Source organism: Tachysurus vachellii, chromosome 8, assembly GCF_030014155.1.
Source record: "Tachysurus vachellii isolate PV-2020 chromosome 8, HZAU_Pvac_v1, whole genome shotgun sequence".
Classification (NCBI taxonomy): domain Eukaryota; kingdom Metazoa; phylum Chordata; class Actinopteri; order Siluriformes; family Bagridae; genus Tachysurus; species Tachysurus vachellii.
This window is the reverse complement of record NC_083467.1, coordinates 18,880,900-18,907,892: the sequence shown is the minus strand read 5'-3', so window position 1 is coordinate 18,907,892 and position 26,993 is coordinate 18,880,900. Positions and strand designations below refer to the sequence as shown.

The 26,993-nt window shown below is 40.7% G+C and overlaps 1 protein-coding gene across 7 annotated transcripts in view; it reads left to right on the top strand.

Moving 5' to 3' along the window:
• pard3bb (par-3 family cell polarity regulator beta b) overlaps positions 1–23,912 on the top strand; it is a 256,531-nt gene extending 232,619 nt beyond the window's left edge. For all 7 annotated transcript variants that reach the window (XM_060876753.1, XM_060876749.1, XM_060876750.1 and 4 more), the window contains 2 exons: positions 15,209–15,285; positions 22,259–23,912. In XM_060876753.1, the coding sequence (XP_060732736.1) occupies positions 15,209–15,285; positions 22,259–22,598 (417 nt within the window). In that variant the 3' untranslated portion in view covers positions 22,599–23,912. The remainder of the gene's footprint in view (positions 1–15,208; positions 15,286–22,258) is intronic.
• The last annotated feature ends 3,081 nt before the right edge of the window (positions 23,913–26,993 follow it).

The following is a 26,993-nucleotide window of genomic DNA, read 5'->3' as shown; positions in this document are numbered from 1 at the left end:
AGGCTGCAGTGTGTCCCATCGACTTTCATCAGAGCCGCAGTTAGATCTGGCTTTGATTAGAACTGGGATTCAGTGAATCCGCTGCAGGGGAGAGAAAATCAGTTAAAGAAACACAGACTGCATGCTAACCCTCGCTAACCTCCCCATGGCCCAGAGGCATGCAGGAATAATCTGCAGCTCGATCTCACTCAGTGTACCTAGGGAGTGTGTGATAACCCCAAGCGTGGCATGTGACGCTTCTCACCACGGCTTGAAGTGGTGACCCATTCATCGGCAGCCACGTGTAATATGATTAAAATGTTTTGGACGTTGGTCCAGCTGCTGCCACACAGCTTCCGTAGATCATCCCAGAGGGAGTGGAAGTTTCCACAGCAAGCAATTACAGCTAGCTCTGTGATGTAGCATGCTTTTTTTTTTTCTCCCCTCTTCTTGTTTTTCTCCATTTCCCCTAGTCACGCCTTTCCTCACCCAGGGACTTTGAACCAAGTCAGACATTTTGGTCCTATTGGGAGTTCAAAAGTCATTTTTAGCTTTCCATTCTCAGTAAAATGCCTTAAGCACTGTTATGATGGTATTAATTTTGTAGGACAGAGTCTGTAATAAAATATCTCTAAAATGGGGGAACCAGCATGGGACCCAGCATCTGGATGTATACATTAACACATGGTGAGATGTTCATATTATGAACTTATTCATAAAGAATACATTCATGCTGTTATGGCATATGTGAATAGAAAATGAGCCTGTAATTATAATGGGCAGTTTAATCAGATTGTGGGATTCTGCTCTTTCTTTGGGCCGCCTTTATTTTCATTTTCTTTCTAATAAGCTTCTAGTAGATACAGTACCTAGACAAGTGCAATTAAATTTTTAGAGACTCGCCCAAAGCATTCATTTTCCCTTCTCTTAAAATATGGTGAGTGGCGGCAGTAAGAAACGTTTTTTTTTTTTTATTCCATCATAAAAGATGAGATCTTCCTGCAAAATCAGAGTTGTCCATCAGGACTTGACTAAAATAATCCGAGCACTGCTGAATTAAAAAGCAGCAGTTTGGGACTGGAGTTTTTTTCAGGATTGTCTTTGAGAAAAAGATTGCCATCAATTTGTATGAAAATAAATGTACATATTAAAGCTCAAATAAGGCTTAAGAATGTTTTTTACAAATCATGCTTTTTAGATGGGTGGATCCTGGTGTTTAGTGTATTTTTTTTTGTCCTGAATCCCATTTTGTTTAGTTGTGTTGCCAGTCATTGTAGTGACTTTGGCTTCCATTGCATTTGGCTAATAATGGCTTTAAGGTTTCCCAGGCTTCCTTGTTTAGCAGGATCTACGTTCTTGTCATCTCAACCCTTTTTATAATATGAATCTGGATTTTCCATTACTGTGTTTTTGGTGTAGTCTAAGCTTTGCCTCTGCTCTCATGTTCAAAGTTTGAGAGCTGTAGCTGTAGCAGACTTTAATGGGCCCTCCTTGGGTCGTATAGCACTCGGGTCGTAATGGCCATGGTGGGCCTGTACAGCAGAGCTCGGAGGTAGTGTGGATGTCACGACGGAGGACCGAGTGTGTAATGTTCACCGTGTTCAGCTCACAGCTCTCTGCACTGCTGTATAATGAGAAGCCTGGAGCTGCAGGTCTTCCTCTCATTGAATGAGCTGAATAATGATGACGGTCTGAGAGCTGCAGAGCTATCACACCCTCACACTCTCAGTGCTCCGTCTGTTTCTCTGTTTCTCTCAGATCACCCTCTCGAGCAGGTTCTCTCATTCTAACACCTGAATCTAAAGCAAAAAAAAGGGGAGAGAATTCAAGACATGAATACGCATGTTCTTTTTTTGTTAGAGAAACCTCTCACTTCTGTGCTTCACTTTCTTTTCTTTCTTGCAGAAGGTTATTCTGTATCCAGGAAGTCCTTTTGCACTTCTGTGTTTTCTTTTTAAGTCATGACTTCTAAAAAAAAAAAAAAAAAAAAAAAATTCTAATCTTCCACTTGCTATTTCACGACTTCTTGGATCATGTGCTGTTTTTAGATTGACTTAAAACTGCCTGTGCTCTTAAACGTAAATGTAAAAGTTTCTCTTGAGCAAACAAAGCGATAATTAATTATTTACAGACTTGTACACAATAAGTCTGAAGTGAGAAAATGGAGTGTTAATTCAGCTCGATTTTTACCTCTAAATTAGTGGCTATCAAAGTTCGATTTTTAGAAGAATATTGTGAATACTGAATATAAGAATATTGCCTGTTTACCGTTTCATAACACTACAATAAACTACAGTTTGCAGAAAAACTTGAGATTGATTTGAGAATTGCTCTGTTTAAAGTGCTCAGTGGTTTTCTACCTTCATACATTTCTGAATAACTGATAGATCGTGTTCCCTAAACTGCAACGTAAGCTCGTTAAGTGCTGAAGTGTTGAATATGCACGAGTCAAACACAAGGAGAATTGTGGAAGCGGCTTTCATCTGTGTGTATCCCAAAGTCTAAAAGCACTCTCATTATGTGTCTGTCACCATATTTAAAAGGAACTTAAGTTTTAGTTATAGCAGTGTCAGAATAATTGAACTTCATTTTGAAAAAAAATAAACTTGAATTTCCTGAATTGTTTCTTTTGTATTGGTTTTATTTTTTTGATGACATACTTTATGTAAATGCCTTTCCATTCTATTTGAAATGTGAACAACGTTATAACTTTTCCCCACATCCATTGCTCTGTTACTCTGCTTCTGTGGCATACACAATGCTACTTTTTCAAGAGAAACCCTTGACACTATAACAAGCTGCTTAATTGTCTCTGTAAAGCCACTGAGCATGTTTGTAGGCACAGAGAATTAAACATGGCCTTGGTTAAGTGTGTAAGTGTGTGTGTGTGTAGGCCCGGATTTGGTAAGTTGGAATGTGTTTGATTAATGTTTGCTATGATCGGGTCAAGGCACTCTGGCATGCGAAGGGCATGTAAGGCCACAGTAGGGCAAGTAACCCAGAGAAGCCTGTTGTCAACATAAGGACTAAAGAGCGCTATGAAGACTAGCATGTCTACCATGCTATATATCATAGTGCATAGCATACACTGGTTTGTCATTAACTCTTGTTTTTTGTTTAGGGAAATATGCTCTAAAGAGTCTCAGTTCAGTTAAATGAGAAGGCTTTCATTTGTGCATTGTAGCCTGAAGTTATAACCAATCATGACTCTGTGTGCCAGAGTTTGTTAAACGTTTTAAGTGCGTGATTTAAACCTTTTATATCGATGTTGTTTTTTATATGTCAGATTTAAATCCAGTCTGGTGATGTGCAAACAAATTTCACCGGCTATCAGATAAAAGTGACGTCCGACCTTTTGCATTGCACTTGTTTCATCTTATTGACTGAGTAGATTTTCCTTGTCAGTTGCCTCATTGTGTGTGGTATTTGACTAATCGTATTGTATTAATTCAGTTTGGCTGCATTCAGGTCAGCTTTCAGACTCTTAACGGCAGTGGACACTCTATTGTATTGTCTTGTGTTAAAGCCAGATTGAATAGAATCCTTCTACAATCTCCCTATTCAATTTCCTTAATCCATATCCTGCTTTCAGTCATCAACATTTGGCCTGAATGGGTGTTTGTGCACCCTGAGTCTCTTTTTTCTTTTTTTTAACTTGATTGGATTCTCTGAAAAATAAAAGCAACAAAAGTTGAGAGTCTCTTTCTTTAGGCAGTCAGAATTGTTATGCATTGTTACATGGACATTACTATTGATATAACTTCTATAAAATGTTTCTACCACATCGCTGCTGAATTCTCGAAACTGAAGGAGAGGATTGCTTTTCTGTAACTAAAACTCTGACAATAGATTCAGCTAAAAATGAAATGCTTGATGATCTTTCCTGCCTAAAGCCCTTCGGTTATAGGTTTTCCCCCATTTCAAAGTCATCAGCAGTGACAAGTTTCTGGTTTTCATGGTAGCATGACAAGAAGTATCTTTGTTCGTTTGTAAAAGTGAGGAAAAACAGAGTTCCTGTTGAGAGATCTACTGTTTATAGCTGCTATGTAAAAGGCTATAACAGGAACTAACTTGTCTCAGAGATTCATTTTCATTAATTATAGCTCTAAATGATTAAAATCACAATGTGCCATTCCTTTAAAAAATTGTAATGGTTGGAAAATTGCAGTAATATATTAGGATTGAAACACTTTGGGATACGCGTTTATCTGAAAATAATCTGATTCTGGGTGGTAACAGTATGGAAAGGAGTGACATCCCACTGGTATAGATTATTTTTCTATAACAGCATGCAACATTGTTGTGTTTTTTACATTATGAGCTGCCACCTGGCATCATTTGCACTCTGGTTAACCACCTCCTGAACCAAAGTACAGTCTCTGAGTCCAGCCTCCGGGCAGCCAGTGTGGAATTAGTTATGTTTCCAGCTGCGTTCAGCTGCCTTGCTCTACCCCAATTTGTGCTAATTGGCCTGCTGTGCTTCCCAGTATGCATGAGTCGGGTCACCGATCAGGCCCATTGCCCCCCGCAGTCACTGACCACCAGCATAGTCACTGAGCTTCTAACCCCAGGACAGCTCAAATAGACCTTAGCAGCAGCCTGCTCTGTATTGCTGTGTCATTCAGATCAGCCCTCACAGCAATGGGAGTCATGAACACAGCTGGAACCCGATTATACCATCTGCAAATGTGACGGGGAGACCTACAGAACTAGCTTTCTATTCACAGGAAGAGAAAGTATATTGTCTTCTGTGTACAATTAATGAGCTTTGAGAGATGTGGGACTGATGAAAATGAGACATGTCCGTTGCCTCAGTGGATTATCGTAGGAGGACTTCAAAGACTCGAATGCCATGTGGAGTTCAGGAATTCACAGTTGAGGATTTAAAGAACTCAGGAAGGAGCTGGTGTGTAGCAGAAAGGGATTAGCAATCATGTTCCTAAGACTGCCAGCCTCCATCTATTCAAACAAGCTATTGCTAGAGAATCACTTCACATAGTCAGGATCTTTCAGACTAAAATGTCCAACAGAGCATTGTTTTTAGTGGAGATTCTGAGATTGTAGCCTGGAATATGTGCTCATCTATGTGTACAAAATATAATAGCTGGTCAGTTGGTGTGTGTCTGAAGCTAAACTACCCTGCATCTGGCTTTCTCCATAGTAGTCCCAGGTACTGAATAGCCTCAGTCCAGAGTGACAGGAGCTATACTCAGATTTGTAGCCATTTAACACCACATTGGAAAAAAAAGTTAAAATGTAGGACAAAATATAATTTTTTTAGTTCGTCAATTTCTTCTTCCCCATCTTTAGCTTTTAAAGCTTTGAGTGCATTTTACATACACGAACAGTGTACGTTTGGCTGACGTTGGTATTATTTTGAAGTAATCATTGACTTGATTTGGTATGCACTGGCATTTATCTGTCGAAAAATTGTCCATTTGGGCCATTAATACCCACAGCTTCTGACAAATTCTGAATTGCAGGAGAGTATACTTTCATCCACTGTCGGCTACTGCTATATCTATTTTATTTTGCTCTCTCTCTCTCTCTCTCTCTCTCTCTCTCTCTCTCTCTCTCTCTCTCTTTCTGTATTCAGAAGTAAATGGGGCCACTGTAATGGACAGTAATTCACTTTAATGTCATGCTGTTGATTGCAGCACTGCTGAATGTCACAGGAACGCTTTGCTTAGCGCTGTGCAAATTCACACCTTAAGAGAATACCAGGCAATTACCCTTAAAGAACCTGACATCTCCTTCCAGTGTGACATTATGAAGATGGACCTTTAGCTTTTTAATACTTCTGGTTCAGTTTTATATGTCACAGTTGCTCCGGTACTGTTAGTTAAAAAGAACAAACATTTGTTTGTCACAACCTGTGTATTTGCATGATATCCTTCTCTATTTTACACCTATAAATGGCCTCACTTGTGCTGCTTTTATCATTTTTCTGATGTGTATGCTGAAGCTGGTGCTTTTGAAATGCAGGCTGTGGCTTCTGCAGTGCAGGCGAGAGTGATAGATGATTTGCAGACAGACAGGGGTCGGCTGTGCTGTGGGGATTGGTGTTGTGAGGGAGGCTGCATTTAAACCAAGCGTTCTCTGACTGGCAATCATCTCCATGAGGGAGAGAAAGGAGTGTCGCTTCCATCCCATTACACCTTCATCTCAACCTGCCTGCCTAGCCAGCTGCTACCCACTCAGACACACACATAGACACACACACTTTCCTAGATATAGTGACTGCACCTATAGAAAAGAATAGCTCAAGCACAGAGACACAGAAGGTCACACACCCTGCAATGGAAATGCAGCAGACACCAGCCAGTGCTATTATCTTTAAGTACTAAAATACACCTGAAACAAAGTCTGTCCTAATCCTTACAGGCAGCATAGTGCATTATGGATATCCTGGTCCAGCTGCATGTTGGACTTTACCTTATTACAGTGGATACACTGGGTCTTCTCCAGTGGGCTTCCTGACATTACTACAGTGTGTGTGACGGTTTGAGAAAACACACCAAATGGCACTGAGTCAAAAACAGAAAAGCAGGTTTTGACCAAAACCGGATTTTTTCCTGACTTTAATGTATTTTGACATCTTTTTTCAAAAAAGAATACGTCACTAAATTGCCATGGGAATGGTTTTACATTGGAATCTAGCCTCATGTCTCTGCCAAATATCACATGGTGTAAAGAGACAGATCGTCAGTGTCAGGAAACAGTCTGCCTATAGATGTCTAAAACGTTTTCTTCACACAGTGAATGTCCTGTTTTAATCAGTGTTTGAAAGTTTCAAAACTCTAAAGAAGATATCAAAATCTTAAGATTTCACCATGTAAAGGGTTTTTCTCCAGCTACCACAAATACAGTAAATAAGATGTGAGTGCAAGGATAATGTGGCTTTGCTCACAGTTCTACAAACTCTTAACTCAGGATGGCTCAGTTTACAGTTGCTCACTTCGGTCTGTATGCTTGTCCTGTGCAAAATGAAAAAGGGCACCCACACTCCACTAAGACGATATGAAAGGGTTTGAGATTTCTTCGCTAGGCCCGTCAGCTTTAACCTCCCTCTCTGCTTACAGAGCCTCTTTTTTCACTAAATTTGCATGCTGTCCCTAAAAGAACTCAAGGTGTGTACCTGATAAGGCGCAAGTGAGAATCAGAGAAAGGAGAGGGGAAAAAGGAACAGAAAAAAAGTGGGTTCAGGGACTAGAGATAATTTTCTTAAGCCACTGCCACCCAGACAGAGCAGCACCCCCACTTCCCAAAGTGCCATCTTCAAAGTTTCCTCCATGGATTAAGAGAACAAAGGAAGGTAATTTCCTGGGAAGCAGACAGAAGTAAGCAGAACATATGGAGAATGATGGCGTCTGTCATAAGAGTTAAGGTTTTATTTATGCAATTATGAGCTCTACATGTAAAGAAATGAAACTTAAGACTATAAGCGCATACATAAGGCTGATTAGAACAGGACTGTTTGCTGTGTAGTTGTCCTTTTTACTGCACACACCAAGATTCTCAGTCATGCGAATGCTTCTATACATTTACATTTATGGCAATTTCACTCCACTTATCCAGAGCGACTTACATTTATCTTATTTTATACAGTAGAGCAGATGAGGTTTAGGGGCCTTGCTCAAGGGCCCAGCAGGGGCCGTGTCTGAGCAGAAGTCCACCATCGCAATCACTATGTGAATGGAGAAGAAAAAATGTACCATTAAACACATAATACATGCAAACAGCTCAGTCTTTAAAAGCATCGTTCTTTAGGGTATTGACCTTTAATGTTGTTAATTGTCTGAATATTGAGAAGTAGTGTGTGCGGCATTTGTTTCTCTCACAAAGCATCCAATTTTATCTTCAATGTCATTGTAAAGTTAATAAATAAACCCTTTCTCTCTCTCACTCGATCTCTCACTCGATCTCTCTCTCTCTCTCTCTCTCTCTCTCTCTCTCTCTCTTGCTTGCTTGCTCTTGCTAGGTCTCGTTCTCTCTCTCTCTCTCTCTCTTGCTTGCTTGCTCTTGCTAGGTCTCGTTCTCTCTCTCTCTCTCTCTCTCGCACTCTCTCTCTCTCACTCGATCTCTCTCTTGCTTGCTTGCTCTTGCTAGGTCTCGTTTTCTCTCTCTCTCTCTCTCTCTCTCTCTCTCTCTCTCTCTCTCTCTCTCTCTCTCTCTCTCTCTCTCTCTCTGAGATTGGAAGGGTGAAAATTCCACCGACTGACTGTAGCACAAAGCTCTCATAGGTTTTAAGTAACTCACCCCGGCTGCAAAAATTTAAATTTAGCGAGAAGTAAAATGTTCTAAGCTTTCCTGCTTTAATGTTTCTGTACTTGAGACAGCCATAACAGATACTTATAGCACTTATGTGTTCCTAGCTGCCCCCCCCCCCACGCGCACACACACACACACACACACACACACACACACACACACACACACATTCATAACACCCCTCCCCTGACTTGTACCTGTGCACTTGTACATTTTTAAGTTGATATCAATCTTACTCAAGTCAATGATTTTTCAGTTGCAGAAAGTAAATTGTCAAGTGACACGAGGTTACAGCACAAGTGTTCCATCTACTTCCTTCTTCCACGTGCTCATCATGCACCAGTTCAAATCAATGCAATCTCATTAGAGAAAATTATGAGAAATTAAAAGCTATCCGAGATCTTTTGATGCCGTGTAGGAGTGCGTTAGCCACTGCATTGGACTAGCATTCAGAGATTGCTGAGAGATTTTAAGGACCCTTACTAATTAGGATTGGAAATTGATGGCTTTTCACAAGGCACAGCAATTACCGCAGTAAAGGAGAACAGCACGGCAAAGTGGACTTAAATGAATGAGTTTGTTTTTAGCCCACAGCTTTATTGAGCGCAGATGCCTACTGACATTCAGGCCGACTTTGAGTGTTACTCATGGCGATGGTATGTGGAAGGAAAGCGAGAGCTCACAAAGAGAAAAATGACCGTTCCTCTGTTGGAGAAAGAAAGTGAGCAGGCACTTCCTGACAAGAATGTGTTATTTGAATTCCCAGGCTTGACCAGGAATATTATGTTCTCAACACAGTCTGAACATCAGAACAGATTTTATTCAGCAGCCTGGAGCTCATAAAATACCATGAAAACATTTGTGTGTTTGTGGGTTTTTTTAACCTTAACTTATTAAATGTAACTATTCTATCATCGCTCTCTCTCTCTCTCTCTCTCTCTCTCTCTCTCTCTCTCTCTCTCTCTCTCTCTCTCTCTCTCTCTCTCTCTCTCTCTCTCTCTCTCTCTCTCTCTCTGACGTTCAGTTTAGTCTTATGCTTCTAGTTGTTTACTGTCTCCATTCTAGCTGTCCTAGTATGAAAAGGCATAATCGCTAGTGATGTTAAGGAGAAATGATGGGTTAATGCATAATGCTGTTTTATTCATTTTTATTTTTATTCATTCTCATTACAACCAGAATTTTTTCCCCAATCACTTTGTCTGTTGTGTTTACCTTAACAACACATTTGATCAACACACCCAAGATTTCTAGGGTAAAATACGTGGTCTTTGATGGCTAGTTTGACCAGTTTTTTTTCCTCCGATGAGTTTCTGGCAGTGTCAGAAGATTTCAGACCCTTACCTGCAGTGTGACCTCTCCTACAACAAGAGTCAAACTAAGAACCAATAGGAGCGCAGATGACACATGCCCGGTCATGACTTGCTCTACACACATCGTGGTCGCTTTTTTTTCTGTTTTTGTTAAGGTTTGTCACAAACAAAATTACAGCTATAGATGGTTTTCGTTTGCTGTTACCTGCTATTTTAGCGAGAGAAAGTGTCTGAACATGTCACGGATTGATCATGTAAAATCCCGGACTTCATGTGTGCCTCCGATTTTAACGCATCGTGACTGTCCTACAATCTGACATGATGACAACTGAGATCCTACAGTGTGACATAGGGATCATGTGCATACAGTCTGACAAGCAACAATCGAGAAGGATTTTAAAAATCGCACAATGTGAGCCTGGCTTAAGGCTAGTGCAAAAATGAAGTGATTGAATCTAACCACATTTTTAATTTGATTTATTTTCTAGATTGCTCTACAAACCTGACTAGCACTAACTAATATAATAATACTGATAAACATGAAATGAGCAAAGAAGCTAGCTATAGCTATATACAATTTACAGTTTTTAAAGCTCGCTCTGTTTTTCTGAGGTAGAGACAGAAAAAAAAAAAACGATGCAGCAGGAAAATGAGTACGTTTCCCATTCATATGCAACCTGTGTACCACACCGTCCGACCGAGTGGCAGGGAAGCAACATAAGTTCATGTTGAAGGAGCACATAAATCGCTACAGAAACATTACCGTTGTAAATATATTGCGCAAAAGGGCACGTTTTCATCTTGGGGGTTTGCCACAAAATTGTTTCTTTTTTTTTGTTTGTTTTTTAAATTAATGCAAAAAAAAATAAGAAGTTCTAATTGAGCTTGTTATTTTTTTTGCATTAATTTAAAAAACAAACAAAAAAAAATCATTTTTTTTTTTTTTTTTTTAGATTTTAGAGGAAATCTGTCTCTAATTTCACTGGTATTTGGTACATTGTGCACTTCCTGTTTCTCCTGTGAGCAGCAGCACTGTACATACACTTGTACTTATATTATTGCTGTGTGGTCTTCTGGGTCTGTGCACTTAATTAAATGGTAGAGATGGTCAGAGAATCGCTCAGTTCCCCTCCTAGCTCTTCGTGCCCTGCTCCTTCCTCCCACAAGGGAATCGATGGCGATGCAAGAGCTTCGTATAATCTATAACTCTCATCACTTGTGCAGTGCAAGCAGTTCAGCTAAACTCAATTAGGAAGGGTTGAGTTTGGGGCTGATTGGATGCATGAGTGGGTGTGTGTTAGTGTAATTGTGCAAGTGAGAGAAAAATGGTGTGTGTGTGTGTGTTATATGTTTGGAGTTTACATTCAAGCATGTCATGAGTGACTCTGGGTTTAGAAATATACATTGGAAGTGACTTGTAATGACACTATAATAACAACTCTTTCTCTTTTTTCCTGCCACATTTTTCTTCTCAGATTCTTTACTCAGGATTATATAGTGGCTTATATACTGTGTGTGTGTGTGTGTGTGTGTGTGTGTGTGTGTGTTTATGAATCTGTTTGTTTGTGCAGCCCAATCCCATCCTGGATTCTAAGTCTGTTACTGTTTCAACTAAAGTCCTGAAATAAAACATCTCGCCTCAATCAGTACATCTCTTCACCTCCCCACCTCTCTCATCCCCCTTCCCAAGAGAAGGAAACCATGCATGTTTTTGCGCATGTTGAATTTATACTAGCAGCCCAGAGGAATAAATGATTGCCCTTCAGTTGGATTTGACATGACCAGTAATTCATGTCCTCACAAGAAAGTGATCAGATGTCTGTGTGTAAGAGTAATGACCAGCGCACTGTTCAAACAAGCGTCTGCTGCTGCGGATGATGAAACTACAGTGTCAGCTGGAAAAAGAGCAGGAATTTTATTATTTATTTTTATTTTTTTAGCACACCTTGTCCTTTTCCAGCTAAACAAAGTCAGACCATGCCAGGTTTTTTTTTTCTGCAGTTAATTATATATTCCTAGTGATAATCATTGTTCAGGATGGAGTAATAGAAGCTCAGAGCCAATATTAATAACCCTGTAGTCCTTCATCAGCCAGAGATGGACAGCTCCGGTTTAAAAATGACCTGATGTGAAATCTCACTATCGTCATAGTTCATTCAGCACAGACGTGCTATTTAAAATGAGTAGTGATGTATTATGCAATTAAGATAATATACTACATCTAACCACCGGTCTGTTAAGCGTGTCACACTTTTTTTGTGTTATGCATGTGTATTTGTTTGAGCTTTTTTGGATCTGAGATGGATACAGGTCTTGGTTTGGTACAGATCTGGAGTATGTGCGATGGACAGTCCATGTCTGCTGTGTCAGTGTCTTCTGCATGAATTCCTCCACTGACTGGGTTCCCTTCTGCTCGGTATGCCGTGAAATAGCTTTCTGTAGGCCATTAGCTCTGAAGGAACTGAGTCTCTGGGACAGGCCTTTCCTGTAGCCTTCATTACGCAGAGCACTCAGCTTCACACTGTGGCTGCTGCTCTTGATACTGCTGCACGGCCACATCTCAGTCACACACAACCTCGAAAACCCACCGCTGACCTAAAAGGAGCTCAACAAGTTGCTAGGTTTTTGTTTTTAGCTCTTTTTTCCCCTGACATTATATGAAATTGTATATGGTTTCATTAAAGTCACTTGTGTTCTGTAGCGTTTTAGGAAAACTGGAAGTGTATGGAATTTATATTCATTCATTCATTTATCGACCTGGAAAAAGTATTAAAAGGTCAAGGAAATGTTTTGGTAATGTGAAGCGACTAAGAGCTAAGCTTCAGAACAGAATTAAGGTCTCGACCATTTGGCAGATTTGAGGTGAATGGAACATTATATAAATTACATACAATTTAATCGTATAAATGCACTGAGAAGTGAACGGCCAGAATTCCAGGTCCTGTTACTCTTGCCTTGTTTGTTAGGTGGCAGAACCAGAAGATTGATTTCTTTATGCAAGCAGGCCAAGAGTAATCATATTTGGCCATGTACTTACTGCAGCACTAACACATTTATCATTTAATGTATCTTAATGTATGTGTTTAGGCCTGAAATCAATACACCAGGGAAAGAGCAAGAGCGAGATTAATTTCGATGCAGGAAAAGGTTTTTCCATGACTAAACACATTTAGAGGTTATTAACATTTAACAAGTACCATTTTCAGGTTGAAATGTGGGCCCTGTTTGGGTAAACACTTGATAATGCCACAGGTGGGTGTTTTAGGCGGTTAGATGAGATTCGTTCAAGGTACCACCTGTCAGCACGGCTCTAATATGGAGATTTGGTGACTGGGTGGAAAGCCACGTACACTTCCATTTAGCCAGGTTGTGACCTCGCTCCTCTGTTCAGCGCTGTTTGTTTGGCATGCTCGCACTGCTTGATTGAATATTCATGAGCTCAAAGCCATCATCTTAGGGAGAAGCAGAAAATACGCTCATTCCACTGAGAGACCTGAAGATCACATATGCACACACTGGAGACACTGGATTGCACACACACACACACCTTAGAAATACACCAATCAGCATACAGTCCAGCTCACAAGAGGGTTTTTGTGAATACCTGTGAAACTGAAATGTTTTTAACTTGCTTTTGTAGATGCTATCGCTCATGTTTGTTTATTTCATCTCAGCTAAGAGTCACTCTTCAAGCCCCCTACACTCTCTCTCTCTCTCTCTCTCTCTCTCCCTCTCTCTCTCTCTCTCTCTCTCTTTTGTACTCTGTTCAACATTTCACCTCGAGGTGCATCACACCTGAATCTCACTATTACTTACGGGGCAGTGCCTGAATTTGTGAGATAAACCAAGTGAGATATTTCAAAAATCAGGTTCAATTAAGGAACATGTTCATTAGGAGTTTGTATCTTATCCCTGCTTTTCACTATTACCTGGTCCTAGGGTTCAAGGAACTGTCAGAAATTTTTCCTTCTTTAGCATGAACAAAGATCAACATGGCCATCGTATACCAGTATCGATACTGATGTGTTCCTTGAATATTAGAATCAGTAGTTGGATGACTGTTTACTCTGGAATGGTGCTCAATGTGTTGCTTTGCTGAAATGATTATGTGAGTGAATGTGTTAGCTATGTGCAATCTGCTGCTTTGCCAATTCTTCAAGGACATGAGGTAGACCAAATGTATTCTAAATCTTTATTGCAGAACTCTTGGGAATATTAGATACCCATGGGAAACATTTGAGTACTGCACTGGCACAGCGTTGTAATATCAGGCACAAGGAACTGACTGTACTGTCACAGTCCATAAGTGTTTTGTTCCCCTTGGGCTTGCCTGCTACATAGTCTTAGCCTGGCCTTTTTCCACACTAGCCTAAAGGTCTATTTCAACTAGAAAAAATAAAAGATTCTTGACTCCATGAGAATTCACAACACTTCATTCTAAAATGCCTGTGAAAAATGTACAAAGGCAGAAACTCTGAGCATCTGACACTGAATAAAGGACACATATTTTCTCCGTTTTTTCATCAGTAACTCTTTGTCATTTACCTAGTCCATTCTTGCCTTTCTCACAACCTGTCTCTCCATTCCTAAGTAATGCATGCCTGTCCCTTTATCTTCTCGCTGTGAAGACATGGCCTCCAGACATTTCCATGTTCAGAGCTAGTGAGGAGAAATGTGCTTAATATGCAGGCAGTGGGCCAGCCATTATGAGCACGGCAGAGAGGTGGCAGCTCAGCAAGCGTATATTTAAAACCAGTTCATTGAGACGGATGACACAATTTCCTACTTATTGCCCTCGGAAAAGCAGCCAGTTTTCCATAATGGCCCTAACCTTCAATCCGTCAGCCACAACTAAATCTACTGGAATAATTTCATCATGGATTATGTGTCAGTATTTCTAATTTATTAAGTTGCCTATATATGTCGGGTTAAGATTCTCACAGCGTCAAACTTTACACAGCGCCTTTATCTTGTTTGTATAGACGCAAAAAATATTGTGAGTGAAAAGTCTCTTAAATTAAGCAACTGGTTTTGAATTAGTAAAGGTATGATTGTTTTTAAAAGCTCTGGTATTTGAAGGCGTTCCTTTAAAATCTCTGTGTTTAATGAATAAGCACCTCTCTGTAGAGATTAGATTAGATTAGATTCAACTTTATTGTCATTACACATGTACAAGGCAACGAAATGCAGTGATTATGATGTTATGTGGCTCTTGCTCAGGTCTGAGATGTTGGTTAGTCCAGGACGGGATCTGGACCACTGAGTTCCTTCTTGTTTTTAGTAACATAATCTAACCTTCTACCCCCTCCTCAAGACTCCTGTTGTTAAATCCCAATAAGCAGCCTTTGTGAGCTGCTCTCTCGCAGCCTTTCAAGCCTTGATTACAGAACCGGCAGGTATTTCATAGCAGGAAGGGAACTTTCATCACTGTTCTTAATGCGGAGGAGGAAAGGAGCAGGAATAAAGCTGAGCTTAGGCAGAACCAAAAATGGCTTGCACTATTCATGTCATCTAATCAGTTCTCTAGTAATCCATTACAAGCTGTATGTGACAGGAATGGATGAGTTTGCCGAAACTCTGACTGTGTGGGTTTGTTGGTTCTCTGTCTGACAGCATACTGTCCTTTTTTTTTTTATTTTTTTAAACAGATTCCTGTCAGGAGTCCTGACCCCAGACTGGCTCCCCGCTATGAGGATGTGGAGCGTCAGTACGCCTCCCTGCCCAGGTATGAGCACTCATCTGCCCATCTAATGATACAGGACAGTGATGGAAAGATCAGCAATGAGATAAATGTCGGGGAGTACGAGAGAGAGATAGAGGGAGTAACTTATACTAGAGTAAAAGAAAAGCAGTGTCCAGCAAAGAGAAGTGTCACAGGGCAATAAATTAGACACATAGAGAAAGTAAAAGTACCATGATTAGTCAGAAGTGGAGAAAGAATGAAAACACAAGAACAAAAGAGAAATGGGGAAGGTTCAGGGAATTACTGTGAATGAGAGAGAAAGAAAGTGGCGAGCCGACGGCCTCTTTTTCTCTCACGCGGTGCTGAGTAATCCTCTTTAAAGCTTATAATTAAATCTGGAGTGTCTGCCTTCTGAGGCCCTCTCGGCCTGGGAATTCACCCGATCCTCTCCAGGGAGACGAGGCGGCAGTGCAACTCGATATCACACTGCATCTCTATCCTTGAATCGGGTTACGGTATTGCTATGTCTTTTACTCCGTCTCTCACTCTGTCTACACCGAGGCTTATGAAGCCCAGCTCAAATGATTAACATCAACCAGCACAATAATAAATACTAACCAGCCTGAATATGCTTAGGATGACTCAAAGAGCATTACAAAAAAGTCATCCTTGCATTCATGACACACTTCAGAAATAATAGATGACTGCATCACGTATAAAACACGGATGAATTAAAGCCACAACGCTTCTAACATTTCAGAAATGTTTTTCAGTTTGCATAATTTACAATGTCTTTTTAACGTAACAAACTAATATCCCACAGGGCCACTTTTAAAGCTATTTTCTTCCTTAAACTTACCTTGTTGCTCCAGATCCATTATAATGATCTGTGTTTTTATGCCGACATAATTGCGGTGGGCCTTTTTCCACATAACCCTTCACTAACCCTAGTCCCGATTGTTATTCTAACCCTGACTGCTGAGATCCTCTCTAGCCAGATCTGAGGTCACTGGTCCTCGCAGGTGGAAGAAGGTTGTTAGCCTGTTAGACCGAACGCGCACTAGTCCATATGTGCCCAATTATAATCATTACTCTAATAATACCCAAGCTCATTATCCAGGCTACCCGGCCAATCAGAAGAGCTTCGCACCCCTCCACGTCCGAAGATTACTAGATTAGCTAGCCAAGTCATCGTTTTGTTTGATTCCGGCTGGGTTTTCATTGGATAGTTGGGTGATAATTGGGTGATTAATGTGCAGATGGTTGCCTCTCTGGCTGAACCCGGGGTGATGAGGTGCAGTGATGCAATTGCTTTCAGTTCTATAGAGTGTAAACCAGTCACCAAATCACCTACGCGTTCTCGCACACGATCACTCACACTTGCACTTGCATGCTTTTCCCCCTGTCTCAGTCATTACTGCACCCAAAGATTTCTTCACTCACTAAAAGGTTGTGACTGGGCCAGCATGTGGGGACCAAAAAGTTTAGGAATATCTGACAGTTCTGCCATTATGGGGACGTGTGAATGAAGATTTGAGGAAAATGTTATGTTGTTATTTGGTTGTATTTTTTCCCCAAAGAACTGTATGGCATAAATTGATGCATTAATAATGAATCAATCGAAGGTACTCACAAGGTTAGTAAAGTGCGTGTGTGCGTGTGTGAGAGAGTGCCGCTTACCCTGTGGTCCCATGTCGTGGACCTGCTGGCCCGCATGCACAGCTTAAACGTGTTTGAAATCTGCTGCTCTGAGATCCTAACTGAGCTTAAGAGATTTGTTGGAGCATTTTGGGCGTTTGTTAGTACAGCATTCACATGTCAGTCAGACATACAGGAGAGCTGTCAGATTCAGAACTGAAAATGCCAAAAAAGAACTTGTGACAAGAAAAGGAAAAAAAAGGTTAGATTTGACGAGGGCTCTGAAAATAATGCCATATTTCCATTGTTCTGCCTGTTCGATGTTGCCTTGGCAACCAAGCATCCACCATCTGTGCTAAGCTGGACCTCCTCACCCCTTTTTTTCCAACTGTCTTTCTCTTTTTCCTCTCTCTACCAGTGCCTGTAATTTCTGCCTCTATTTATTATCTTTTTTCAGACACATTGATTTAGCTCATGTAGCATTTGGGATTAAATGAACAACCACCGTCCTGCTTGCAGGTTTGCATAAGAGCAGGTTATCAAATATAGTCCAGCATATCTTTTAATTATTTATACTTTTTATTCATTTTGATCATTATGTTTGATCATTTTGAGCTTTGGAACACACTGTTATAAGATACGTGTATTTTCTGTATAAATTCATCACGCTACCTTGCTCAAGTGCTACCTTTTACTTTAATGACTTTCCTCCTTATTTCAGAAGAAGGTATGAGAACTCAAATTCCTCGTAGATGTCTTTGAAAACACATTAACCCTGATGATGAGGAAAAAGAGATTGACATCATCCATCTCTGTAAATATTTAAACTAGAACCTAATGGGTCATGTCATGTGTAATAACCGTGTTATTACACTTTATTCCCTAATATTTTATCAGAGATGGCTATTTAACAATTTATTTTTTCTAATCATGCCTGTACAGTTTTTCTATTACATGTATGTTTGCCAATCTTCTCTTGCTGCGCCTTCTTTTTCTATCTGTCCCTTCATCCATTCATTCATTAAATGCTTCAGCTCAGGCTCGTTTTTCCTCCAGCCGCTCCACTTAATCCCACCTTGCCCCGCAGGTAGGCTCTGGAAAATAAAGGTGCTCTTTATATCCAATCAGCTGTGAAATCCAGCTCCCTGCTCCAGCCAACTTCTCCTCAATTGCATCAATAAGCACACAGGCGTGAGTTTATTAGAGCAGAGCTCATTTAGTACAGCTCGGCCCACCAGGCATCAAACAGCATCCCATTAGTGTGCCAGGCAGGTAACAGACGGAGAATGTTAGGTTAATGGCGTAATCAAGCACGGGTTAATTTATCGATGGTTTCATTGGCGGCTGATGTAGAGAACAATCAGTCGTGATTTCAGGCACTGACTAAGTTAGGAGCTTGGCATTTCTTACAGCATTCCAGAGCTGCTCTACAAAGCCGTCGGCCTTATTCGACAGGTGCCGACCTTCAGCATTCTTCTGCTGCCTCTCAGAAGGAATTCTCCCTGCGTGTGCAGGATTTCAGATCAAAAATCCACAGAGCTATTTCTGCCTGCACAGCAACACAGACACCAAGACCACTTAACCACCTAATTCATCCTTTTAACCATGCTCTACCTGCCACCACACACACACACACACACACACACACACACACACAGGGAGAAATGTGTAGTTACATTTCACTTCTTTCATTTTTTGCTCCTCTATTTTTGTGTGTTTAGTTAAATACCACTGCAGTAATTGATACTTATGATATTTTCATTTCATCGACATTAAAAGAGACATTAATACTTCTTCAAATTTAAACTCCATAGCCAACAGGAAAACATCTCTGATAGATGCATGTCTTATATATTAGAGCTGACAGCTAAAGCTTATAATGGTAGCGTTGAATGTTTTTCTGGTTTCTTTTCTCCAAATAAAATCCTGGAATTCTAAATAATCCTGCTGGGACCTGACCTCTGAGTCTCCTGGTGCCTCAGTGAGGTCAGCGCGCGCGTGTGTGTGTGTGTAAGGTGCACAGTTCCCAAGGGCAGCTGTGCAAACATTACCCAGTCTAACTGGGTCCAGGGCGTCAATTCAGCAGCCAGGTGCTCTGTAGGGGATTAACACACAACAGCTTTTCCACATCTTTACCAAAATAACAGAACTGATTGAAGAACACTTCAAGAAAGAAAACACATAAAAACACACTGCTCAGACTGACCACAAAAAAGAGTGTAAACGAACACTTTTAGCAGAATGTGACTTTATTTACAAAGCATCCTCTATGATTGCCATGTCATCTCTCCCACTCATGATGAGCTCATCTGGTGTCATGCGTGTAATTGCACTTTGTGATGATCTTTGTGCCGCATCTTTTCCTGGTACAGCAAACACGTTCTTCTTTCAGCAAAGGCATTCTTAACGCCTATCCTAATAATATCTATAATGTGTGCGCATGCATACATACATAAATATATAATTTAATAGTAAATAATATATATTTGGAAGGCATTTAGCTACAAACTGTTTTTGCCCAGTGTATGGAGACTTTTTTGGGGCACCCTATAGATTCAAAGAGAGCATGACAGAGAGCAGAACTGTGTGTCAACATAAGAGAAAGGTTTGAGAAGGACACAGAGTCGTGTGTACTGCTCCCTCAGCAGTGCTGGATGATAAAGACATTTATCTTTCATTACACGTCACTCGAGCTTTATTGCTCTTTTGTTTTGGTCTCTCTGTCGTTAGTGCCTTATCAAGTTGGGTAATGAAATTTCATTCTAAAAGTGAAACTTTGTTACCTGGAGTTTTATGAGTACTTAAGTGAGTTAGAAAACCCACATGAACACTCTCTTCTGGAGTGAACTTTGATATGATGAGTTTGTGAGGTGATTACTCTATTTATTATAACTGAATTGGCTTCATGAGTGTCATCGCTGTTTTAAAGTGATGATAAAACTGGCATGTCGCCTCAGCCTTGCTTCATGATATTCGCTCATTTCATGGTGGCTTTAAACCACAGGCTGCTGCTTATCTTCTATATTTTGACAGAACGCAAGAAAATGACATTTGGCCACATATTTTAGCAAAATCAACATTTACAGTGTTTGGCAGGGTGTATAACATCCTCATGCTAATTTAAAGTGGTTATAGTCTAGGAATACTATAAAGCTTTGGAAACAGTTGGTACAGAGTTTTCCCTGTATGTGAGGATTTCTTGCTGTTCAGTCTTCCATTAACTGAGCTGTTCTGACAGCCAACACTCCTGTCTGCCTTTATTTACAGTTGTTATTTCAGACAGTACCAGTAGAAGGGGTTTTCCAAACAGGTCATGGCTCTGCAGTGGATTACTGGCCTGCTCTGGACTGTACGTGTTTGTGCACGGACACTGCTGTGTATGGTGGTGTAGGATTTTCTCAGCCATAGCTATGTATCTATGAGTTTTTCAGACAGCTGTTTCCCACTGACACTCCAGAAATCCCTCTGCGAAGGAGTACCAGCAAATTGGTGACTCTTTGGAATTTCCTCCTAATTTCAGAGGCAGGTGTGAGAAATCCCAAAACAAAAAAAGGATTTCAGCTCAGTCACTGATACCGAATTCCTCCCGGATGCCTGCCATAACACACAAGCGCTGATGTATAGGAGTAAATGAGCGACTGACAGATGTAATGCTCTCCTGCATGATATTTAAACATAATGGGACTTATGTGTAATAAGAGCGTTATTACTCAATCCTCTATTGCAGATGCCTGTATTAAATCTTCAATTTCAAATCATTTCAATCTCGGTCCTAGAAGTCAGATGGGATACGACTATGGGCAATTAACTGGACAAATTTAGCTAATACTAGGGATTACATTTAAAAAATGGAACAGATTTGCATTTGAATGCATTCATATGCTTTGTACTTGAACAGGCCAGAACTGAGCTTTCTAAATGCTTGAGCTATTTTAGATTAGTGTTAGGGAGAAGGCCAGACATGTCTGGGAATTCACTGAGAGGAGAATAAAGGTTTATTGTAAATGTGATTAGGTTTTTGGAAAGTGTTGTTGAACGCAGTTAGGGCCAGGTGCAGACAGCCGCTGCATGTGCCCAAGCTGATAATCTTCCACAGTAAAGATATATCTGGCCTCCGCACTCCTCTCTTCTGTACACATGCTTATCAGTGCTAGAGGAAGTTGACATGGCAAGGCCAAGTCCGGTATGAAGGGGTAATTAAGAAGAGGACTATGTGTGTGTGCGCGCAGACGCCCGGCTGTCGTGCTGGATGGGTGGTCAGCACAAGAGAGATTAAGGACGTGCTGATGATTTTTGATATGTCTCCTTTGCTGCCCTCTGAGACTGCAGCACTGACTTGTTATAGAAAACTACACCCAATTATCAACATGCTGCAGCTAAGACGAGCTGGAAGCATCCTGCTAAGGACTTTTAAATATAATGTTCTCCACACTCAGCAGGAGGAACTTTAGATACATGCTTGTGATATGGAAAACATGACTGCTAATTGATATCTTCAGCAGCAGCTTGTTCTGGAAATGTAGCAGCCATAAACATGGAAAGGGATCTAGTTTAGATAGTTGGACTAAATTATCCTAGCTCTTTAAAATGTGTCACATGCCTACACTGCAACTGATCCTGAACCTGAGCCATGAGGAAGATGGCTAAAATTGTTGCAGCTTAGCAAATGCAACCAAGCTTCTGACTGCAATTCTTTTCTCTATCTTCCTCTCACACTTTTAACAATAAATCATGAAACCTTGTAAAAGGCAAATAGTGCTGGAATATCCCTGCCCAGGCTTGTGTTACTCAAGAGATTATAACCTAATCAGCCAGATGGACCAGAGATGTCCAAATTTCCTGTTGCCACTCTTTCCAGACAACACACTGTTCTTCAACATGGTTGATATGGAAGAATGTGTGTTGAAGGTGAAATATGAGATTGTGTGTGTGTATGTGTGTATATATAAATAAGTTATTTGAGGTTCTTGCTAGCCGTTTGAATTGTTGAGTTTTAAACTTGTCATACCTTTAAACCATGTCGTCTTCTACCTGACCTCAAGACTGTTATGCAACAGCAGATGAAGATGCCAGTTTTGGACTGTAGCTCATTTGTTCTTCTTCTCACCCTCCATCTCAGTATTTCAGCTCTTTGGTTTAAAGGACATTATTTTATTTCCACAGCTCCTCTCACTCAGGATCTGTATCTCAGCAGTATAATTCCTCTTCTGCTCAGCTATCCTGGTGTCACAAAATTCACTGTCTTCCTTCTTAAGCTCTTTTTAATTCATCTGTTGGCACAGTAGAAGGTAGCTAGCAACTCTCAGGCACACTGAGAAGTGTGAAAATTTCTTCTCAGTAGGTTTTAACTTTTGTTTCTGTCTGTTCTTTCCTACAGAAGAGGTCCAGTGGATCCTACAGAGTATCCAGGACCAGCTTGGCCTGGGCACAGAGACCCTGCCCACTATACCACCTCTCAGCCAGGCTACCACCCCAGCTACCCCCATCGCCCCCTGGACCCTCGGCACAACGACCCAGGCTTTTACCACTCCCAACCTCCACAGAGAGGCCCCCTGCGCCAGGATGTGCCACCCTCCCCCCCTGTGCCCCTTCGAGGTGCCCGGTACGACACCATGAACCGTGGAGGCTTCCGACACACCAGTCCAGAGCGCTTTGCTTACACAGACGGACGCCACCCTGATCCGAGGCAGAAGAACACCATGACTGCAGCCGTTTAAGCACAGCATTACAGTATATGCGGCCTGGTACGCAATATGTAAAGAACCACACCACAGCAGCACCGTGTTCGTCGACTTTTCATTGTTGTTGATGTGCTTGACCTGCAGTTCACTCTGCCTTATCCTGAGTGACTCGTTGCCCAAGGCCATATCTTAATAAATGCAAATAATACATTCCTGTCTTCCTGCCAAGCGAGCATTCTTGGAGCTACACTCAAGAGCTCCTCTTTTTCTCTAAATCTGTGACTCGAACACAAAGAGAGGGTGGATGTGAACAAGCATACGAGCTTCAAGTCGAGTGAGTTCCCCACGGTACTATGCCTAAGTGAGCCGAGGCATGCATGCTTCTCCACATGACAGAAATGTAATCCCATTCTGCTTTCATATTCATCGACTCAGTTTAAAAAGTGTGCGACAGACTTCATTCCGATGCAGTTATCCTATACGTTAGTGCTGTTATATTTGTGTTAACTCATTAAACTCTCAAATTATTATTTCTAATTCACGTTGTTCAGGAGCTAAAATAAAACTAATATAGAAGGCATTTGGTTATATGGGTGAAGAAAGTAAGTCTAGACCCATGGATGGGTTCTGAGATTTTAAGGGGTTAAATCACACTATACAGTATAATGGACACTTTGGAGCACACCTACAGTCTTTTCTTGACTGAGTTTATTAACAATTACACAGCCACTCTGCAACATTTATATTAGGACATTTATTATTATTATCATTCATAACTACGCTATTCACATGCAGCTCTTAAAGAAGACACATGAATAAAATCATTTAGAACCACTGACACCAAATAGATCCTTTCTTATATCGTAAAAGGCTTTTTAATAAAATTTTACACAAGTGAAGGTTTACACAAGTGAAGGTACTCTCTTCTATCTATGTTGACTGTTGATGAGTTTGTATTGTATTGTCTGCTGCAGTGAAGTAATATTAACAAAAAAAAAATGGATGATTAAAGAAGTGGATGTTTTTGTCAAGAGAGGAAAGAAGGATTCACCACATCAGAAGGATGAGAAGATGATGGAGTTGTTTCTCCACGCTCTTCTCTCGGCATGTGGCAGCTTTCCATTATTTTTATACATTTTTTGTTCTCGTCATACTCGCTTCTAAATCCTTTATAAGTTTGGTTGCTCCACACTCGCCATAGCTGCACGTATTGAATGTATAAATGACACAGTGGACATTTAAAGAGCAGATCATGGACAAATTGAATTCTAACCCACTTCATCATACCCATGTTTCAGTATATTTCCATAATTTCGTATTAATGTCTGTAATAAACAAAGTGAATGGTAATACTGAACACACATTTTTTACTAACCTCTTTTATAACACTATTAAATATGCATTTAAAATGATTGTCTCTAGCAGTGTTTTGATGAATTTTTCACTTGCACCACACAGCAGCATCAGCATGCTTTTCAATGATGAATATAGATCTCAGTCCTTAAACCCTACAGAAAATTGCACCTTTGTATTAGTAATTAATTTAATCATTAATTATTAATTAGGATTGCAGGGTATTTATATAAATATATGCCTTGATTACAGACCAATTAATATAATACTAATTAAGCTTCAGTAATGGAGAAATAAGAGTTGTGATAATTATTGTGTAAATATCTGGTATCTGCAGATTTATTGGCTCTGGGCTTTTCACCGGCCTGCGAAACACTGCTTTCACAGAATGTTGTCTGGTTAAATGTACTGGTATTTCTGCTATATTCTACTATTGTGTTTGTGATCAGATTTTAGTGCCTCAACTGATCCTAGACCAGCTAATGGCGCACACGGGTATGGCCCATGCAGTCCGCACGGCTACAAAGGTTAAATAGACCACCAAAGGTTAAATAGGCCTGGGCCTTGGCTCCATGTAGAAAACACTGATGTTTAAAGGAACAAAGTAGAGAAAACTTTCCTGCCACAGTGGTGTGCAGAGTGAATTGGTGTACAATTAAGTGCAGTGGCGTACAATCGAATGCAGTCATGTACATTGGTGTAAAATCGAGTGCAGTCATGTACAGTGGTGTAGAATCGAGTGCAGTTGTGTACATTGGTGTACAATCGAGTGCAATCGTTTGCATTGGTGTACAATTAAGTGCAGTAGTGTACATTGGTGTACAATCAAGTACCGTGGTGTAGAATCGAGTGCATTCATGAATGGTGGTGTAGAATCGGGTACAGTCTTGTAGAATCGAGTGCAGTCGTGAACAGTGGTGTACAATTGGGTACAGTCGTGTAAAGTGGTGTACAGTCATGTACAGTGGTGTAGAATTGAGTGCAGTCGTGAACAGTGGTGTACAATCAGGTATAGTCATGTAGAATCAAATGCATTCATGTACAGTGTTGTACAATCGGGTACAATGGTGCAGAATCGAGTGCATTCCTGAACAGTGGTGTACAACCGGGTACAGTCGTGTAGAATGAGTGCATTCGTGAACAGTGGTGTACACTCGGGTATAGTCGTGTACAGTGGTGTACAGTGGCGTTGAATCGAGTGCAGCCATGAACAGTGGTGTACAATCAGGTATAGTCATGTAGAATTAAATGCAGTCATGTACAGTGTTGTACAATCGGGTACAATGGTGCAGAATTGAGTGCAGTCGTGAACAGTGGTGTACAATCGAGTGCAGTCCTGAACAGTGGTGTACAATCGGGTACAGTCGTGTAGAATGAGTGCATTCGTGAACAGTGGTGTACAGTCGGGTACAGTCGTGTAGAATGAGTGCATTCGTGAACATTGGTGTACAGTCGGGTACAGTCGTGTAGAATGAGTGCATTCGTGAACAGTGGTGTACAGTCGTGTAGAATGAGTGCATTCGTGAACAGTGGTGTAGAATCGAGTGCAGTAGTGTACAGTGTACTCTCAACCACAAGATGCAGAAAATGGGTTTGAGACACACTTGGATAATATTCGGTGCTCTGCACGATTCAGTGTGACGATGTTATTCGGTGTTGGTTTATAGACTGCTACGTTCTTCAGAATGACTGTGGGAAGTGCACACAAACAAGCTTTCTGCTTTGATACTGTCTTCAAATGAATAACTCCATCCAGTGCTCTAACTCTAGATTACTCAGACGTCAGGTCTGATAACTTGATTTCACCAGGTCTACACACGCCGGCTGCCTATCCAGTACCATACACACAAACACAATTGTAGTGATGGGGCAATTTCATAGATTCAATTTGGGACTATTTTTCACCCAGCTGCAGGTTCGTTTGTAAGCCATAATGAAATTCTTTCTGCTTTTTGGATTTGTTTTCCATTTTTTTTTTTTTTTTTTTGTTCTGGTAGAGTTTTGTGAGGCACAGATTTCATTCATATTGCCTTTCAAAAAGAGAACTTGTGTAATTACTTTGTCTTCCAGCTTTTCCAGAATTCATTTGGGATGTGTAATTATTACAAGTTATTATTAGATGAAGTTTTAATTAGCATCGGAGGCCAAAGTAATTGCACTTTTGTGTTTGATGTGGCTTGTTCGTACACCGTCACGGTTTTTAGGAAGGGAGAAGGGCGTGTTGTATAATCGTGACCCACTTTGTGATCGGGCCGCTGAGTGTGTCCTTCACACGATGGACATGCTCTGTGTTATTTGTGCTTTTGTCTCGATGGTATTTTCTATTTCCTCTAACGCAGGATTCACAGCAGTGCTGTAAATTATGCAGATTGTTACAGCATCAGTGTTGTATAACAGTGTAGAATTGTTACACAACCTCAGTACTGAGTATTTGAAATGTATGTGGTCTAACTTTGGAGTGTTTACAACTCAGTCAGTTCTTTTGGCTGTGTGTGTGTGTGTGTGTATTAACTGGAACATTCTTCCTGAGCAGAGCAGGGGAGGGAACATCCCGTAGAGAAATGTTAAACTCACTTGGTGGAAATGTACAGTTATTGGAAGTGTGTGTGTCTGTTTGAGAGTTTCAGATCAGATTTATGATGGGTGTGATGGAAAATCTAGTCCCATTTCCTTCCAGCTCACTGTCAGGGTTTATTGCTTAACATCACAGTAAAAGAAGGATCTCTGCTGTTTTACACTGTAATTTAATTTAGTTTTAATGTTAACAGTAGTAGTGCTGAGTATGTTTGGGGATAGTAGTTTTAAAAAGCACTATATTTTTCTATATTATGCACATACAATACTGTAAAAACAGTACGAGTCATACCATAGACTGCTGCTGTGTAAGTGTCAGGATCGAAGGTATGATCTAGTGCTGAGAGCAAGCCGAGCGTCTCGCCTACAGATTTAGACCTAGTCAGAGTCACTACTGAGTATTAAGATAAAACACACTACCTACAAAAGTGCACTAACATTAGGGCATTGTTTCTTTCTCCTCTCTGACTGAACCAAGATTACAGTTCTCTCAATGAGTGTGTG